We start from the raw sequence: 20873 nt of genomic DNA on the forward strand, positions 1-20873 counted from the left end.
TTTTTATCAGCGATCAAAAGTTGTGAACTTTATCATCGGTGTTCTCTACTAAATCCTTTCAGCAAAAATATGGCAATATCGCGAAATGATCAAGTATAGGGTTGGGTATCGAGTATCGATTGGAACCGGACTAACTTTCCGATTCTCCCGGAATCGTTCAAATGTTTAAATTTCGATTCCTATTTTCGATACCAGTCCGCCGACCGGTAAAAAATATGTTCGCCGAACCGGAAGAGGAAGCCGCTCAACACCAACGAAGAAGCGCCAACCCCCGAAAGTGTTAGCATAGCCGAGTGAGTCAGTCAAGCTGAAGCATGGATAGCGGGCGTCTGCGGTCGAAAGTGTGGCTTTACTTTCCAAAAAAAAATGAAATAACCGCGAAATAACAGAGCTCCATGTCCATCAAGAAACGAGTGTAGAGAGAGCTGCAGATGTACCAGGACATTCCACCGATACTTATGTCTGACGACCCTGCTGCATGGTGGTGGAACCAACAAAAGACTTATCCTTTGCTGTCAGATCTAGCTTTCTCCTATTTATGCGTTCAAGCTTCTTCCACACCCAGCGAACGTGTATTTTCCACAGCAGGAGACACTAACTGTCCAGAACGCTCACGCATCCTGCCTGAGAAGGCGGATATGGTCATTTTCCTAAACAAGAACTGTCTCTGATTTTATACTGTACCTGCTGCTAATCTGGACTGGGTTTTGCAAGTTGTTTCTTATTGTTTATTTGCTTTTCTGCACCAGGTTAGCCCATCAGTGGGAGCATGGTAACATTTTTAAGTACCTGCAGCATCATACACTTGTGTGTGTGTAAATGTGTTTTCATGAGGTTTCCTGCAGCATCATACACTTGTGTGTGTAAATGTGTTTTCATGAGGTTTTCAAAAATAAAGCTCTCTTGAGGAAAGTGTACCCCTGGGAAAATGTATTCATAATTTATAATATTTATATTCAAGTTCATAGATTTGATATTTATATTCTAGTTGAAAACAGCCCTGTGAGGAATTTATAGTAAAGTTCATAAAAAGTTAATAGAATTAAAATTTGATGGAGAATGTCAGACTATTTCATTCAGAAAGACTGTAGGTTAGCTAGCTCATTTAAAATATCCTAAACTTTTTTTTGACCCTGCCTCTTAAAAGAATCGGGACCGAGAATCGCCAGGAATCGGAATCGAAACAAAGAATCGGAATCGGAATTGTTCGAATTCAAACGATGCCCAACCCTAATCAAGTATGACACATAGAATGGATCTGCTATCCCCGTTTAAATAAAAAAAAATTCATTTCAGTAGGCCTTTAAATTTATAACAAAAAGTAGACTTAATTTGTCGATATTGTGGATTTCTTTGCTATTTAAAAAGTTTAAAAAATTCTTAAATCCAAAAATTTGAATTTAAGGCCTTAAAATGTCTAAAATTCTCCTAAAATCTCATAAAATGTCTTAAATACGATTTTGAAAGGTCTTAAAAATCTATTGACGTTACTTTTATTTGAAACATGAGATAGGTTCCAGCACCCCGCGACTCCGAAAGGGACAAGCGGTAGAAAATGGATGGATGGATGAACTTCAGTTTTGCTTTGACATGTTTCGATTTTTGAGGACACTATAACGTAACTACACAGCGGAACTAACTGTGCTGCGTGGTCAGAAATGGTAGTTTGGCAATTTTTTTATTCTGACTTCCAAACAAATCTTGGTTCACAACAGAGAGGTTTCTGGTGTTTTTAGTTAGGTTAAGCGTTTTGTATTCCAATGTGAAAGAGCTGTGAATAAATTCATATACTTTGCAAGTAATTCTGGGCCTCCAATTTTCCTTAAAATCTTTTGTACTTTTTTGCCTGTATCGATGTGAAATGGGTCTTAAATTGTGTTCATTATGGTCTTAAAAAAGTCTTAAAAAGTCTTCAATTTGGCTTGTTGAAACCTGCAGAGACCCTGATTTAAGGCAGCTGAACACATTGTTCGGGTTTCTGGACGGTTTCAAAATAAATATTGTATATGACATTGCTATTAAAATAAAGTTCACAAAAAACAACCTGGTAACCGTTTGGGCACCGCACAATTCGATTGGATTCGATTACTGGGGGTAACGATTCGATTCAGAATCCATTCTCGATTCAAAACGATTCCCAAGTCAAAATCCATACTTCTTAATAACATTGGGTGCCAGTGCTATGATTAACTACATTAATCCATAAGTTAGATACCAGCTCTATTTTATACATTTCTATATTACCTACAAGAAAACCCGAACATTTATTAAAGTCAAATAACAAGAGAAGTATCCAACTAAAGTAAATGTGTACAGCAGATATGATCATCTACATCAACTATATGATTTGAATGTGATATGACGAGGCACACGATCATACATTCGCGATCAAACGTTTACATACACTTGTAAAGAACATAATGTCATGGCTGTCTTGAGTTTCCAATAATTTGTACAACTCTTATTTTTTTTGTGATAGAGTGATTGGAGCACATACTTGTTGGTCACAAAAAACATTCATGAAGTTTGGTTCTTTTATGAATTTATTATGGGTCTACTGAAAATGTGAGCAAATCTGCTGGGTCAAAAGTATACATACAGCAATATTAATATTTGCTTACATGTCCCTTGGCAAGTTTCACTGCAATAAGGCACTTTTGGTAGCCATCCACAAGCTTCTGGTTGAATTTTTGACCACTCCTCTTGACAAAATTGATGCATCCATCCATCCATTTTCTACCGCTTGTCCCTTTTTGTGGTCGTGGGGGGTTGCTGGAGCCTATCTGGAGAGGACAAATTTCACCACACCTAGTGTGTGTGTGACAATCATTGGTACTTTAACTTAACTTAACAAGTCGCCACCTCATCGCAGGGCCAACACAGATAGACAGACAACATTCACATTCACACTCACATTCACACACTAGGGACCATTTAGTGTTGCCAATCAACCAAGTGCAGTTCAGCTAAATGTGTTGGTTTTCTGGCATGGACTTGTTTCTTCAGGATTGTGTGAAGTGTGAAGTGAATTACATTTATATAGCGCTTTTACTCAAGTGACTCAAAGCGCCTTACATTGTGAAACCCAATATCTAAGTTACATTTAAACCAGTGTGGGTGGCACTGGGAGCAGGTGGGTAAAGTGTCTTGCCCAAGAACACAACGGCAGTGACTAGGATGGCGGAAGCGGGGATCGAACCTGCAACACTCAAGTTGCTGGCACGGCTGCTCTACCAACTACACGTTTACGTTAGGACTTTGGGAAGGCCATTCTAAAACCTTAATTCTAGCCTGATTGAGCCATTCCTTTACCACTTTTGACGTGTGTTTGGGGTCATTGTCTTGTTGGAACACCCAACTGCGCCCAAGACCCAACCTCCGGGCTGATGATTTTAGGTTGTCCTGAAGAATTTGGAGGTAATCCTCCTTTTTCATTGTCCCATTTACTCTCTGTAAAGCACCAGTTCCATTGACAGCAAAACAGGCCCAGAGCATAATACTACCACCACCCTGCTTGATGGTGGGAATGGTGTTCCTGGGATTAAAGGCCTCACCTTTTCTCCTCTAATCATATTGCTGGGTATTGTGTCCAAACAGCTCACATTTTGTTTCATCTGACATCACATGGAAAAAGATAAGACCTTTTGGGGGAAATTTCTGTGAGCTGTTTGGCCACAATACCCAGCAATATGTTTGGAGGAGAAAAGGTGATGGTAGTATTATGCTCTGGGCCTGTTTTGCTGCCAATGGAACTGGTGCTTTAAATGGGACAATGAAAAAGGAGAATTACCTCCAAATTCTTCAGGACAACCTAAAATCATCAGCCCGGAGGTTGGGTCTTGGGCACAGTTGGGTGTACCAACAGGATAATGACCCCAAACACACGTCAAAAGTGGAAAAGGAATGGCTAAATCTGGCTAGAATTAAGGTTTTAGAAAGGCCTTCCCAAAGTCCTGACTCAAACGTGTGGACAATGCTGAAGAAACAAGTCCATGTCAGAAAACCAACAAATGTAGCTGAACTTCACCAATTTTGTCAAAAGGAGTGGTCAAAAATTCAACCAGAAGCTTGTGGATGGCTACCAAAAGCGCCTTATTGCAGTGAAACTTGCCAAGGGCCATGTAACCAAATATTAACATTGCTGTACGTATACTTTTGACCCAGCAGATTTGCTCACATTTTCAGTAGACCCATAATAAATTCATAAAAGAACCAAACTTCATGAATGTTTTTGTTACCAACAAGTATGTGCTCCAATCACTCTATCACAATAAAATAAGAGTTGCAGAAAGTATTGGAAACTCAAGACAGCCATTAAATATGTTATTTACAAGTGTATGCTGTAAAACAAGTTGACAGGAAGTGACTTAGTCTTTGCGTCTGCGTGGACCGATCAGGTCTTTTGGTACCGACCGGGTAGTGACAGTCCAGCACGATCGACACCATGTTTGTTTACAATGAACTCAGGGGTTCAAAGGGACGCTGGATTTGTTCACCCTTCCAAAACTTCTGCACAATATGTAATCTCGCCTCTTTGGAATGTTTAACTTTGAGCTGACGTCACATCTTCCCGATAATTATGCGTCCGATATTTATCGTGCACCCTTAGATGGAAGACATTCCAGTGTCAGTGTAGCAGGTTAACAATTTATGCTGTGGGTTTGGGTGGAAAGGTGTGCCGTGACTCAAAAGTTTTATGAGCGGTTTATTGGAAGATAAACCACATTTGTACCGAACGCTGATATTTACAATGTTGACCTTTTCCTTCAGAATGTCTGCTATTCACTTTTGGAACTTGCCCATTACAGCTAGGTAGGAGCAGTGCGAATCTCACATTAACACTAAATTTGAGTCACTGCCACCACCTTTAAAGCCCCCGTTTGACAGCATGTGAAGTGAAATTTAAGACGTAGAGGATGCGCACGTACTTGCTCAGACTCTCACCTCGGTAAGATCAGCAACCACAGGCGAGCAAAGGAACAACGTGTAGACATGCAGCATGCTTCCACATGCAACACAAAACAAAGGATTAGTGACTGACAAATCATTGATGGGACGCACGACGCGGCGAGTTAATGTCATGCACGGTCGCGCCGCACGGGCAGCTTGCCTAAAGCGGTCCTCGCCGGCGTGGCGTCGCGCTTGATCCAGAAGGAGACCCAGGACAAGACCACGGTCAGGATACAGGGGATGTAAGTCTGGATGGTGAAGTAGCCCATCCTTCTGCTGAGGTCAAAGTACACCGTCATCAACACATAGTCGCCTGTTGGAAGGAAATTAGAATGGATTGGTCACATGACAACGGAATCAGGCGCTTCATAGAGTCTGAGTTCACTTTTATGTGACTTAGTGCCAATTAATTAAGAGTTGATCTATAAAACGCTCTTTGTTGCAACACTTGACAGCAATGATCTCGCAGTCTAAGTCCTTGACAAAGTTCTACATGGCATAAGTATTCTGCTTAGTGCTGTGCTGCCACAAGGTCAATTGAAAGGGACAGGATGAATAAAACGTATTTCCAACACTCAACTTCTGTAGATTTTATCTGTAAATGTCGACATAAGACGGGTGTTTGAACAGAACTGCAACAGAAAGACATCCACTGCACATATACAACTACAGATTACACTTCCACCCTAATATGCATTATGGTGCGTTCCATTTCCATTTCAGAATTTCCGAGTTCCTAGTAGGGTTGTACGGTATACCGGTATTAGTATAGTACCGCGATACTAATGAATCAATTTCGGTACGATACCGTCTCTGAAAAGTACCAGTCCGCCACCCAACCCCCACGCCCGCGTCAAAGTCACGTCGTGTCATTGCTGGTTTACGAGCAGAGGAGCATGTTTGGCGGCGCACAATCACTGAGTACTTACAAGCAGACACAGTGTGTAGACAGAAAAGGGAGAACGGACGCATTTTGGCTTGAAAACTAACGATAAAGGTGAAGTTATGACACTGAAACACCCTCAGGAAGAGGTGCTTTAAGACATGGCTAGCTAGCTAGCGGCTAACATCCATCCACCTTCGGCAGTGTTGCTACTTCTAAATCACTAATCCTGGTCTCCATGGCGACAAATAAAGTAAGATTCTTACAAGTATCATCCCTGCAGGACGAGGAATAGCTAAACATGTTTCACTACACACCGTAGCTCACCGGCATCAAAATGTAAACAAATGCCATTGTTGGATCTACACCTAACATCCACTGTAGTGATATCAAGTACAGGCACGTATCTAGTCGATACTACTATGATTACGTTGATATTTTTGGCATCACAACATCTTCTTTCGTTTTTAAAAAATGTATATTATGTTTATAAACTCAGGAAATACATCCCTGGACACATGAGGACTTTGAATATGACCAATGTATGATCCTGTAACTACTTGGTATCGGATTGATACCCAAATTTGTGGTATCATCCAAAACTAATGTAAAGTATCAAACAACAGAAGAATAAGTGATTATTACATTTTAACAGAAGTGTAGACAGAACATGTTAAAAGAGAAAGTAAGCAGATATTAACAGTAAATGAACAAGTAGATTAATAATTCATTTTCTACCACTTGTCCTTAATAATGTTGACAAAATAATAGAATGATAAATGACACAATATGTTACTGCATATGTCAGCAGACTAATTAGGAGCATTCGTTTGTTTACTTACTACTAAAAGACAAGTTGTCTTGTATGTTGACTATTTTATTTAAGTACTTAATAAGTACTTAGTATTTAATACTGCAATAAGAAACATGTGTTTAATGTACCCTACGATTTTTTGTTAAAATAAAGCCAATAATGCAATTTTTTTGTGATCCCCTTTATTTAGAAAAGTACCAAAAAGTACCGAAATAATTTTAGTACCGGTAACAAAATATTGGTATCGTTACAACACTAGTTCCTAGTCAGAATTTCAACTGGAATGCGCATAGAGGTTGGCTTTCTGACTCAGAAAGTTGGAGCATTCTCACCAACCCAAGTTTGTTTCAAAGATGGCTGCTCTGGATGTAAACAATAATATTTGCTTTTATAATATCCGTTATTAGAACTTATAATTAGTTTTTGTCGCACTAAATCAGTCATATACAATGCGTTGTTGTACATTTATATATGGTACTATCAATGTAGTGTACATTTACTTCATTATACGTTATATGTTCTGTGTTTCCTCTTCATCCACCATTCAGGAATTGGGCTTGGCCCCTTAGTTCCAGTGAAAGAAACTTTGAATGCTCCAAGATACCAAAACATTTTGGACAATTCCATGCTCCAAACCTTGTGGGAACAGTTTGGAGCGGGCCCCTTCCTCCTCCAACATGACTGTGCACCAATGCACAAAGCAATGTCCATAAAGACATGGATGAAAGAGTCTGGTGTGGATGAACTTGACTGGCCTGCACAGAGTCCTGACATGAACCCGATAGAACACCTTTGGGATGACTTAAAACGGAGACTGAGAGCCAGGCCTTCTCGACCAACATCAGTGCGTGAACTCACCAATGCGCTTTTGGAAGAATGGTGGAAAATTCCTATAAACACACTCTGCAACCTTGTGGACAGCCTTCCCAGAAGAGTTGAAGCTGTAATAGCTGCAAAAGGTGGACCCACATCATATTGAACCCTATGGGTTAGGAATGGGATGGCACTTCAAGTTCATATGTGAGTCAAGGCAGGTGGCCAAATACTTTGGGCAATATAGTGTATGTAGAGTGGCGCTTTCCATCATTTTCAGCAGACTGCGTTGGAAAATGATTAAACCCCCCTCTTCCTCCCACACGAGATCCACCCAGGATAAATGTTTGCAGCAACATTTATTACATATTATGACATCATTCTTTTTTAGCAATAATGCATGTCATACATTGAGGCGTGCATGAAATATATTGTGTTCCTTGGCTGGTCTACTAGAAAGACACATTCTATTTAGGCCAACAACAGCAATACTATTGTGATAGTATATTTTGTTAGCGCCATTCAAGAGGCATTCTCGGGTGGACGCTAATGAGCGAGAGAGCTTCACTGGAAGACGTCCAGTGAAGCAGGAAAAAAAGTGAATGAACATTTTAGGCAGCGAGTGCCTCTCTAAAGGCTGAGTATCTCTCTTCCAGGTCCTGGAAGAGAGATACTCCCAATTGAGGAGCGCCTCCCCACATGTGGAGAGTCTTCACGCACAAGAGCACATTTGGAAAATGTCTCTGTCGCCTTGCAGCGGCAGACGAGGACGAGCAACCATAGAAAAGAAGCTTGTGGGGAACTAAATAATCTCTAATCATAATGGTCGCTGTGCAGGTGGCTGGAAATAGCCATTGTCCACTCCCCTGACTAAGTCTCACACGCTGGTGAAGAAGAGAGACAAAGATAAGCACGGGGGTAAGAGGAGACATTTGGCAAGTTTGTCACGGTGTAAATTAATCACATGTATTTTCAGCCACATGATCTAATTATCATGCGTGAGAAGACGGCACGCTGACAAGCGGCGAGGGAAACAAAAGCAAAGTCATAAGTGAGAAAGCAAATCATTTTCTTGGAGGTGTTTAGAGGTTTGTGTCGGGGGGGGACAAGGAGTGTGACTCTGTCATGACGATACAGCAGGAGTCCAACACTCTCTCTTCACGCCTCTGCCATTTTCCAAATGTTCCTTAATAGAGATAAATCAATCAATACCAAATCTTACTGTGTATATTACCGTCTTCTTTAAGTGGATTATTAAAATGTATTAAAAATATATTTTTAAGACCGTTTCCACCCCCGGCCAGAAAAAAAACTTGTTTTGTTTGTTAAAAAAAAACCGATGTCTGATTTATTACTTAATACTTTAGTACTTTGGTATACAGTATACTACTTATACTTACAAAATAAACCTCAGTACAAAAAAGCTTTGTGCACACGCATAAAATAACTATCAAGTTGAAGTGTTATATTAAAGGCCTACTGAAATGAATTGTTTTTATTTAAACGGGGATAGCAGATCCATTCTGTGTCATACTTGATCATATCGCGATATTGCCATATTTTTGCTGAAAGGATTTAGTAGAGAACATCGACGATAAAGTTCGCAAATTTTGGTCGCTGATAAAAAAAAGCCTTGCCTGTACCGGAAGTAGAGTGACGTCACAGGTTGAAAGGCTCCTCACATTTCCCCATTGTTTACACCAGCAGCGAGAGCGATTCGGACCGAGAAAGCGACAATTACCCCATTAATTTGAGCCAGGATGAAAGATTTGTGGATGAGGAACGTGAGAGTGAAGGACTAGAGTGCAATGCAGGACGCATCTTTTTTCGCTCTGACCGTAACTTGGGTACAAGCTGGCTCATTGGATTCCACACTCTCTCCTTTTTCTATTGTGGATCACGGATTTGTATTTTAAACCACCTCGGATACTATATCCTCTTGAAAATGAGAGTCGAGAACGCGAAATGGACATTCACAGTGACTTTTATCTCCACGACAATACATCGGCGAAACAGTTTAGCTACGGAGCTAACGTGAAAGCATCGGGCTTAACTGCATATAGAAACAAAAGAAATAAGTCCCTGACTGGAAGGATAGACAGAAAATCAACAATACTATTAAACCATGGACCTGTAACTACACGGTTAATGCTTTCCAGTCTGGCGAAGCTTAACAATGCTGTTGCTAACGACGCCATTGAAGCTAACTTAGCAACGGCACCTCACAGAGCTATGCTAAAAACATTAGCTATCCACCTACGCCAGCCAGCCCTCATCTGCTCATCAACACCCGTGCTCACCTGCGTTTCAGCGATCGACGGTGCGACGAAGGACTTCACCCGATCATCCGTGCGGTTGGCGGCTAGCGTCGGATAGCGCGTCCGCTATCCAAGTCAAAGTCCTCCTGCTTGTGTTGCTGGAGCCAGCCGCTAATACACCGATCCCACCTACAACTTTCTTCTTTGCAGTCTTCATTGTTCGTTAAACAAATTACAAAAGATTCACCAACACAGATGTCCAGAATACTGTGGAATTTTGAGATGAAAACTGAGCTTTTTGTATTGGATTCAATGTGTCCCCATACTTCCGTTTCAACGATTGACATCACGCGCATACGTCATCATACATAGACGTTTTTAACCGGAAGTTTAGTGTGAAATTTAAAATTGCACTTTATAAGTTAACCGGCCGTATTGGCATGTGTTGCAATGTTAAGATTTCATCATTGATATATAAACTATCAGACTGCGTGGTCGGTAGTAGTGGGTTTCAGTAGGCCTTTAAAATATGTTCTTACATGCAAACACAAATTAATCTTTAAATGGTATACAGTTGTATTCTTTTTAGGTTACAATAAACATGCTATAAAAGTAGGTGTTTCTGATCACATGAACTGTAATTGTGTGAATGCCCAAGCATTGTTGTTCTACACCAAAAATTAATCTACTTATTGTTTCGCCCCCTTTTTTCATCCGATTGGAACTGTTCAAGTATCAAAATTGAGGGCTTCCTAAAACGTTTTTACCAAATACCCCCAGATTACCCAAATTTCAGGTTTTCAAGAACATTTTTCCTTTTGAAAATGAACGAGACCCATCCATCCATTTTCTATCGCTTGTCCCTTTCGGGGTCGCTGGGGGTGCTGGAGCCTATCTCAGCTGAGTGTGAATGAATGAGACATTTTTCAAAATTCTTCACGATTCCCACATTTCTCACCAAATTCCAGCTTTTCCACTGTCAACACCTTTCACTCATCTTGGACAATCAAACTACCATTTTCCAAGTTCAAAAAAATTCCAGGAATTCCCATAATTCTTGGTTTTCCAAAGCTTTATTTTCACATTTTGTTTTAGTGTTTTCACCGTCCACATTTTTCAGCCAATTCCAACCATTACACCATATGAAAACATTTCTCTTAGTTGGGAGTTTTACTTTTTGAGAGTAGTGTAGATATTTAGGCCTTTTGGTTCTTAAATGGGTACCCCCTGGGCTACATGAAGGAAGTCAAAAAGTACTTTAGAATACAAATGGATACACACAATTTGTATATATATATATATTTTTTAAATATATACAGTACATACATACACATATATTCATAAATATACACACCCCAGTGTTTCCCATAAACTGCCGAGATACCTGTGGTGGTGGGGGCGTGGGTATGGGCGTGGTCATGGGCGTGGTCACCATGACATCATCGAGTAATTTGCATAATTTACTACAATGATATGATTTTCTCTAAAAAGGCTAAAAAAATGTATACTTACTAATTAATAATAACAGTTTTGTTTTAAACGTCCATCCATCCATCCATCCATTTTACAATATAATTACAACACTTTATGTACATATTTATATACAGATTTGAACAATAAGCTATTCACTGAAATATATTTATTAATTGTGGTTCTTACAAAAAATATATCTTATAAAATATAAAAGCTAAAATGTCTCTTAAAGCTCTGCCCCTTTAATTAATACATACTAAATAATTTAACTTTAGCCTACTACTACAACCATATTATTTACCAGCAACATAAAGTGAAACAGAGGCAGAGGTGTCCTGCCACAGTCAGTAACAAATAAACAGAAAACAGTAGTGGTCAAATACAAATAAGGCAACAAGAGAAGTATCCTACACTTGTCTTTTGTAAAGTAAATCTGAACAGCCTATATGGGCATCTACATCAACTATATGATTTGCCTGAGAAGCTTTTTTATTTGTGGCGGACGTAATTCTTTCGTGGTGGGCCGCCACAAATATATGAATGTGTGGGAAACACTGCACCCATACATGCATAAATATATACAGCACGGGCCAAAAGTTTGGACACACCTTATCATTCAATGCCTTTACTTTACTTTACTTTACACTTTTGGCATTCTCTCAATGAGCTAACTCCTTCAAGACTGTTAGAAAACCATTTCAGATGACTACCTCTTGAAGCTCATCGAGAGAATGCCAAGAGTGTGCAAAGCAGTAATCATAGCAAAGGGTGGTTATTTTGAAGAAACTAAAATATAAAACTTGTTTTCAGTTATTTCACCTTTTTTTGTTAAGTACATAACTCCACACGTGTTCATTCATAGTTTTGATGCCTTCAGTGACAATCTACAATGTAAATAGTCATGAAAATAAAGAAAATGCATTAAATGAGAAGGTGTGTCCAAATCTTCAGCCTGTACTATATACTGTATATATACTGTATGTATATATATTTGGTAACACTTTAGTATGGGGAACATATTCACCATTAATTAGTTGCTTATTAAAGTAACAAGTACTTAGTGTTATTTGGACACTAGGGGAACATTTAAGGGTTAGTGTTAAGGTTACTACTAAGCAATAATTCTGAGGTTATTGAGGGAAGACTCTTAGTTAATGGCTTACTGGTTGTATAATAAGGCCATGCAGAACAAGGCATTAATAAGTACTTAATAATGACTAATTAAGAGCCAATATGTTGCTAATTTGCATGTTAATAAGCAACTAATTAATGGTGAATATGTGTTCCCTATACTAAAGTGTTACCATATATTTATATGTATATGTATCTATATGTTTATATTTATGTATGTATACAGGAAAACCAGAAATTTGAATTTGTACCAAAAAAAAGAAGTAACGTTTGATGTCCCAACTAAGAGAAATGTTTCGATGGTGGAATGGTTGGAATTGGCTGAAAAATGTGGATGGTGGAAACGCTGAAACAAAAAGTGAAAATAGGGCTTTGGAAAACCGGGAATTATGGGAATTCCTGGAATTTTTTTGAACTTGAAAAATGGTAGTTTGATTGTCCAAGATGAGTGAAAGGTGTTGAAAGTGGAACAGTTGGAATTGGGTGAGAAATGTGGGAATTGTGCAAGTTTGAAAAATGTCTCATTCATTTTCAAGAGGAAAAATGTTCTGGAAAACCTGGAATTTGGGTAATCTGGGGTATTTGGTAAAAACATTTTTAGGAGGCCCTCGATTTTGATACTTGAACGGTTCCGATCGGATGAAAAAAGTGGGCGGAATAATAAGTAGATGAGTTTTTGGTGAAGAACAACAATGCTTGGGCATTCACACAATTACAGTTCATATGATCAGAAACCCCTACTTTTATGGCATGTTTATTGTAACCTAAAAAGAATACAACTAAATAACATTTAGAAATTAATTTGTGTTTGCATGAAGAACATATTTTAATATAACACTTCAACTTGATAGTTATTTTATGTGCAGACAGCTTTTTTGTAATTACGTTTACTTTGTAAGTATAAGTAGCATACTGAATGCAATAGTACTTATTTATAATTAATAAATCAGACATCGTTTTTTTAAAAAAACAACATAATTTTTTTTTCTGGCTGGGGTTGGAAACAGTCTTAAAAATATATTTTTAATATATTTTAAAATTCCAATGAAAGAAGATTGATAACCAGTGCTCTATGTCAGGGCTCCATTCCCAATGCCCAATATTTGGGTGTCTATTGTCTAATGTTTTTCCTTTATGCGGGGACCAAAACCAAATGGAATATTCATGTGGGAAGCTCTTTGAAAGCCAAATCAGGGGATGAGTGCAGTGGAGGCAAAGCGAGGTTAACAATAACCGTGTCATGTTCTGGGCCCGATCCCCCTCATTCATAATGCTCTGCTTAATCAGCCATTAAAACCAGCATTAAAAATGAATTAGCAACTGGCCCACGCGAAGCCAGCGGTGGGTGTAATTAGTGGCACCTTTTTGGAGTGACAATATTACGACAGCCTCCTCCAGACAACAAGCAGGGACCGAATGATCACATGAAATGTGCGAAGTGAACACGACTGAATAATTCAACTTTCCCTTGAATCTCTCATTTTGGTGATGAATGCTGGTGAAAACCTATTTGCCCGCACTGCCTGAAGGCACAGCGGGTTTGATCACGTTGTGGCTCACCTGCGACATGGAAAAACTATTAGAGTCATTAGTTAAAAATGAGGTCAGCAGTCTGACCCTTCCCTACCTGCAGTCGTGGTCAATACATCGGTCGTGTTTCGGAGCCCCATGAAATCAAACTGGTAGAGGCGCCAGTATTTCTGGTCCGAAGTCTCCACTGAGTTCCGCCTCCACTTGTACACGATTTCATCCCGGGGGTAGCCATCTAGAAACAACACAGACACTTTGCTTTATCTTTGTGCTATGTGTCCTAAGAACAAAAGTTTAAAACCACATGGATATTACGCTAGCTTGTACCCAAGAGAATATGGTGACCTTAAATAGGTATCTAGGGTAGACAATATGCGGTATCAATCATATAAATGCGATAGAGCTTTTCATACAATTGTCAAATCGTCATATAACGCGGCCGTTGGGGTCCATAAAATACAGATTGAGCTAGATGGCGTTATATAAAAAAACAATTTTTTCCAGACAAAGAAGCAAAAAATGTTAATGCAGTGGTGTGCCGTCAGAAATCATGATTATAATTAAGGATACAGATATTTTTTAATATACTTTCCTTAAATATATAAAAGTATTCATATTCTCTTCATGTCATATTATGCTCCTTCCAGTGCTGTTGTTTTTAGTTTTAGTTTGTATCCAATCAGAATTCAGCTAGCTTATGTTGCCATGCTGTACCAAATCTGCCAGAGGCCTTCAGAATCAACAATCGGGCGTCCAAGCACTGTAAGTGATCGGGGACATACAGTTGATAGACAATTGCGATAGCCAATCAGATCACGAGTTGTTGTCAGTAAGGCCTTCTAGCTGGCCTCACGTTGAACGTGACATGTACGCATCCTGTGATTGGATACTCATCGGGACTATTAGCGGATGAATTTGAGAACACATACAGTTGATAAACAGTTGCGATAGCCAATCAAATCACAAGTTGTTGACAGTAGCCTATCTAAGTAGCCTGATGTTAACGAGACTGTGATTGGATACTCACTTGTCATTCCAGAGTGAGTATCCAATCACAAGTTTCAATTTAGCAGGAAGCGGGAAGTGTTGCGCCGTAGCCAGACCGGGATAGCAGAGAAGGAGAACAAAACGTTGATTAGGTGGCAGATATATATTTGCAAAGCCATTTTCAAGAAGGATATTTAAAGAGAAACTACATCTTGTGAGACGAAGTCGGCCAACCCCGGAAGCTAGCTCAGCTGTTCTGGCGATGAAATGGGGAAATGCTCGCCATTTCCACTCGAATAAGGCAACGACCACTGGCTTATACGGCGTCGAATAGGTTCTATAAATTGTGAGTTCAAATATTAAATTTTTTCCTATTTGTTTTTTCCAATTTTATTTTTGACAGTACCACATAAGATATGTTATAATTGCTGATGCGTTTTAATTGTTTTTCAAATGCGCCAGAAAATAACCTGTTTTGTACACTGTTGATGTGAGGCAATGCTCAGTAGTGTGTAAATGTGTTTCTGTATAGTATTTCTCCACCAATGGTCATGTGGTGACATAAATTGTGGTATTTTGAGAGGCAATTATTGAAGTCGGACATCACTGAAGGCCTAAATGGGAAACGCACGGCCCGCCACTGTGTCGTCGTCAAAGCTAAGTGCTAACTTCCTACTCTGCTCCGCCAGTTGGAGCAGAGTAACTTTGTAACTTCAGATGTCGTGGACACCTGTGCGAGCATTTGTTGTATGGAGCAAACTACAAACCCCGTTTCCATATGAGTTGGGAAATTGTGTTAGATGTAAATATAAACGGAATACAATGATTTGCAAATCCTTTTCAACCCATATTCAATTGAATGCACTACAAAGACAAGATATTTGATGTTCAAACTCATAAACTTTATTTTTTTTTTGCAAATAATAATTAACTTAGAATTTATGGCTGCAACATGTGCCAAAGTAGTTGGGAAAGGGCATGTTCACCACTGTGTTACATGGCCTTTCCTTTTAACAACACTCAGTAAACGTTTGGGAACTGAGGAGACACATTTTTTAAGCTTCTCAGGTGAAATTCTTTCCCATTCTTGCTTGATGTACAGCTTAAGTTGTTCAACAGTCCGGGGGTCTCCGTTGTGGTATTTTAGGCTTCATAATGCGCCACACATTTTCAATGACAGACAGGTCTGGACTACAGGCAGGCCAGTCTAGTACCCGCACTCTTTTACTATGAAGCCACATTGATGTAACACCTGGCTTGGCATTGTCTTGCTGAAATAAGCAGGGGCGTCCATGGTAACGTTGCTTGGATGGCAACATATGTTGCTCCAAAACCTGTATGTACCTTTCAGCATTAATGGCGCCTTCACAGATGTGTAAGTTACCCATGTCTTGGGCACTAATACACCCCCATACCATCACAGATGCTGGCTTTTCAACTTTGCGCCTATAACAATCCGGATGGTTCTTTTCCTCTTTGGTCCGGAGGACACGACGTCCAGAGTTTCTAAAAACAATTTGAAATGTGGACTCGTCAGACCACAGAACACTTTTCCACTTTGTATCAGTCCATCTTAGATGAGCTCAGGCCCAGCGAAGCCGACGGCGTTTCTGGGTGTTGTTGATAAACGGTTTTCGCCTTGCATAGGAGAGTTTTAACTTGCACTTACAGATGTAGCGACCAATTGTAGTTACTGACAGTGGGTTTCTGAAGTGTTCCTGAGCCCATGTGGTGATATCCTTTATACATGATGTCGCTTGTTGATGCAGTACAGCCTGACGGATCGAAGGTCACGGGCTTAGCTGCTTATGTGCAGTGATTTCTCCAGATTCTCTGAACCCTTTGATGATATTACGGACCATAGATGGTGAAATCCCTAAATTCCTTGCAATAGCTGGTTGAGAAAGGTTTTTCTTAAACTGTTCAACAATTTGCTCACGCATTTGTTGACAAAGTGGTGACCCCCGCCTCATCCTTGTTTGTGAATGACTGAGCATTTCATGGAATCTACTTTTATACCCAATCATGGCACCCACCTGTTCCCAATTTGCCTGTTCACCTGTGGGATTTTCCAAATAAGTGTTTGATGAGCATTCCTCAACTTTATCAGTATTTATTGCCACCTTTCCCAACTTCTTTGTCACGTGTTGCTGGCATCAAATTCTAAAGTTAATGATTAATTGCAACAACAAAAAAATGTTTATCAGTTTGAACATCAAATATGTTGTCTTTGTAGCATATTCAACTGAATATGGGTTGACAATGATTTGCAAATCATTGTATTCCGTTTATATTTACATCTAACACAATTTCCCAACTCATATGGAAACGGGGTTTGTACATTGACTTCGTTTCCATGCACTAAATTAGTCTGATTTCTTAAACAGTTTTTTGTATTTTCACACTCTAACGATAGATAAATGTATTGCTTTTCCAGTTGACCTATGACCAAAATAAGGCATCCTCACAAATCGCGAGTCGACAGCTCAGTTCTTGTGGTACCTGATGTCCCCTGTTATAATGGCGCAGATTATAAATATTACGTCTCTAACGGCTATGCTGACGGTAAATAGCAAACAGCATCAAGGAATGATCAGAGATCGCTCCACAAACATGACACGACTATCAAAAAGGTCTCGGAGTTGCTGGATGTGGGTTGAAGCAAGTTGTTTTGAAGGAATCTTCCGACGGTGTATAGAAAGACAAGTTTCGAATGTCTCGAAGTTCATTCAATGAGCTCGGTGGTTTGATGGAAGGAGTTTTAAGTCTGAATGAAAAGACCGTTGGTTGTGTACAAGCTACGGTTAGGTTAAGTTATTTTATTAGTACCTGAAGGTAAACTTGTTTAGCAGCCAGCAAGATCAGGACATCCATTGAGACATGCAGAGATGATTGGTTGGTGTTTGTGGATGAGTCACAATTGGCTAAGGATAAGGCGAAACATTATGGACTGGCCAATCAGAGGCAAGAAACCAAAAAGCTAAATCATAACAGGCACTCATGTCACATGACGACGAGGGAGTCGGAGAAAGAGGGATGCTTCAAGCTGACCACTCAAAAAAAAAAGAAACATACTTCAAAATGGCAGAGAGATTCTCTCCCGCAGATTACATTTTTCCTTTAGTGATGAAGATGACGTGCAGGAAATCCACAATATTGCGTGTCCTTGGCCATATTTAGACAAATGTATGCGTTTAGAGAAAACAATGGCCAAAACCTTACTTTTTAGTTGTTTACTCTGTCAACCAACACCAAAACTGTTCTTTTCATTTATGACGTCCAACACAAATTTAGGAACACACATGAAGGTGAGTTGAGTTCATTAAATGTTTTACTGCACATGAACATTACCAACTGCTCCCACACAACATACAAGTCATTGTTTTGTTGGCAAGATTTAAATGGATGCTTTTTTTTTTTTTTTTACTGTAGAAAGACCAAATAAATAACATTATAGGGGTAGGCCAAAGAAAAGGCAAACTAAATAAATAAATACATACAGTGGGGTGTAGGGTGTCATCAGGTAAATGACAGAAAGTTAATACTAATATTTGTACACTCTCCGTTACATTAACATGGATATCATACATGTGGGTCCATAGATAGAAATGTAGCTTGCTATAATTCTCCGGGGATAGCTTTTTCTGTAGCTTAGCTACATTTAGTCTACCCCAGGGCAGCTGTGGCTATGAAAGTAGCTTACCACCACCAGGTGTGAATGAATGATGGGTTCTCACTTCTCTGTGAAGCGCTTTGAGTGTCTAGAAAAGCGCTATATAAATCTAATCCATTAATCCATTTAATCGAGAGTAACTTGTAGCTCATTTTACTACATTTTCCAAGCCCATCACTGCTTACAGGTTGCATATATTCCACTCGTCTAGATTGGCGCATGCACAATATGAAGGCGGCACACACCCACTCGAGGGATCTGGTTTTCCGTCGCATAATCTACTGTAGGTGTGTCAGTCCGACTTTTCAAAAGCCGAACTTGATCTGATAAAGGTGTTTCCATGTGTTGTAGAATGCTTCTTTTGAGCCAAATTATTTGAGAAATCCGACTAATTTAGTGCATGGAAACGCAATCAGTCAGTCATTACATCAATATTATCACAATATTGTTTTTTTTGGTCATTTTTGTTATTGCTTATAAACTCATGGATGTATGAGGACATTCAGGCAAAAAAACAAAATATTTTAATTAGATTCAGTATTAAGAGGTGGGAATCACAATTCCATTACGATCCAGTTGCTACGCTTCGATTAAAAAAGGATTATTGATGCATCTTTAATTCATGTATATTTTTACATTTCTTTTCATTTAACTAAATAAGCATTCATGACTTGCAACTTTTAAAGACAGTGCATTTGTAATAAAAAACAATTTAATCAATTCTTATCACATGTATTAATTCAGTGGAAGTGTGTGCAAAACTGGAACATAATCTCCATTAAAATAAAGGAGCTGGTCATAACTCTCGGCGACGTCAGCAACATTTTAGAACTGTCTGCATTACTTGATTTACAATAAATAAATAGATTACTGACGTGTACTAATCGATTTTACAATCGCCCATGTCTGAATTGCGATGTATCTAAAAATCCATTATTTTCCCCACCTCTAATCTAGTAGAGTTTTTTTGTGTTATGTTTATTCATCATGCTCAAATATTACAGTATAGGTGATACAAGGGAATAAGACAATATTGATATTGTTACAGTGCCATACTGTGTTTTTGTCTGTTTTTAATTGTGATAAAAAATGTAAACATTTACTGATCTTGAAGATTTGAAGTAACAGCATTGGTATGATCAACACTGCCCCTGTAATTACTTGGTATTGGATCCATACCCAAACTTGTGGTATCACCCAAAACTGATGTAAAGTATCCAAACAACAGAAAAATAGTAATCACATATTAACAGTAAATTGGCAAGTAGATTAATAAAAGTAAAAAAAAAATAATAATGCAACCAAATATAGATTAAATACGTTACCGCATATGTCAGCAGCTAAATGAGGAGCCTTTTAATGGTTCTATCATCATTTATATGCTAAATATTATATTTATTGCACAAGGCTGTAATATATTGCAATGTTGATTTTAGGTCATAGCACCCATCATACCTATTTGTGGACCAGCCAGGTCACCTCTGATGGTTCTCAAACTTTTTTCACCAAATACCACCTCAGGAAAAACCTGTCTCTCCATGTACCACCATAATGATCAACATTAAAATACAGTAGCGCAGTAGGCCTAAATATTCATTAAAACAAGACAGAGGTTTTATATAACAAGTATATAGACAAGACAGAGGATTTATATAACCAGTATATAGACCTGCTCGGTGGCCTTGTGGTTAGAGCGTCCGCCCTGAGCTCGGTAGGTTGTGAGTTCAAAACCCGGCCGAGTCATACCAAAGACTATAAAAATGGGACCCATTACCTCCCTGCTTGGCACTCAGCATCAAGGATTAGAATTGGGGGTTAAATCACCAAATAATTCCCGGGCGCGGCCACCGCCGCTGCTCACTGCTCCCATGTGGGGATGGGTCAAATGCAGAGGATAATTTCACCGCACCTAGTGTGTGTGTGACAATCATTGGCACTTTAAGATTAAAGATTAAGATTAAAGTACCAATGATTGTCACACACACACTAGATGTGGTGAAATCTGTCCTCTGCATTTGTCCCATCCCCTTGGGGAGCAGTGGGCAGCAGCGGCGCCGCGCCCGGGAATCATTTTGGTGATTTAACCCCCAACTCCAACCCTTTGTTGCTGAGTGCCAAGCAGGGAGGTTATGGGTCCCATCTTTATAGTCTTTGGTATAACTCGGCTGGGATTTGAACTCCAACCTACCGATCTCAGGGCGGACACTCTAACCACTAGGCCACTGAGTTAACTTTATATTTAAAATTTTTGGCCACAATTTGAACGGCAACACTGTTAGATATTACATCATCATCATGGGGTATCAGGCCTGTTTGCAGGCATGGATGATCAGGGCTCTCCAGTCTTCTCTGTTGTCCGCT

At 39.3% G+C, this 20873-nt stretch overlaps 1 protein-coding gene across 4 annotated transcripts in view; it reads right to left on the reverse strand.

Annotated features, from left to right (window-relative positions):
- The window catches only part of LOC133657807 (gamma-aminobutyric acid receptor subunit gamma-3-like), a 244370-nt gene that overhangs the window by 36608 nt on the left and 186889 nt on the right, over window positions 1-20873 (reverse strand). The window contains exons 7-9 of one of the 4 annotated variants that reach the window (XM_062059577.1): window positions 13950-14087; window positions 5111-5263; window positions 4945-5002 (exon numbers count right to left, since the gene is read on the reverse strand). In XM_062059577.1, the coding sequence (XP_061915561.1) occupies window positions 4945-5002; window positions 5111-5263; window positions 13950-14087 (349 nt within the window). Of the gene's footprint in view, window positions 1-4928; window positions 5003-5110; window positions 5264-13767; window positions 13883-13949; window positions 14088-20873 lie in introns of those variants that run through there. The other 3 variants (XM_062059587.1, XM_062059572.1, XM_062059598.1) reach the window with 3 other exon arrangements.

The sequence above is a fragment of the Entelurus aequoreus genome, linkage group LG01 (genome assembly GCF_033978785.1).
Source record: "Entelurus aequoreus isolate RoL-2023_Sb linkage group LG01, RoL_Eaeq_v1.1, whole genome shotgun sequence".
In the NCBI taxonomy this organism is placed as follows: domain Eukaryota; kingdom Metazoa; phylum Chordata; class Actinopteri; order Syngnathiformes; family Syngnathidae; genus Entelurus; species Entelurus aequoreus.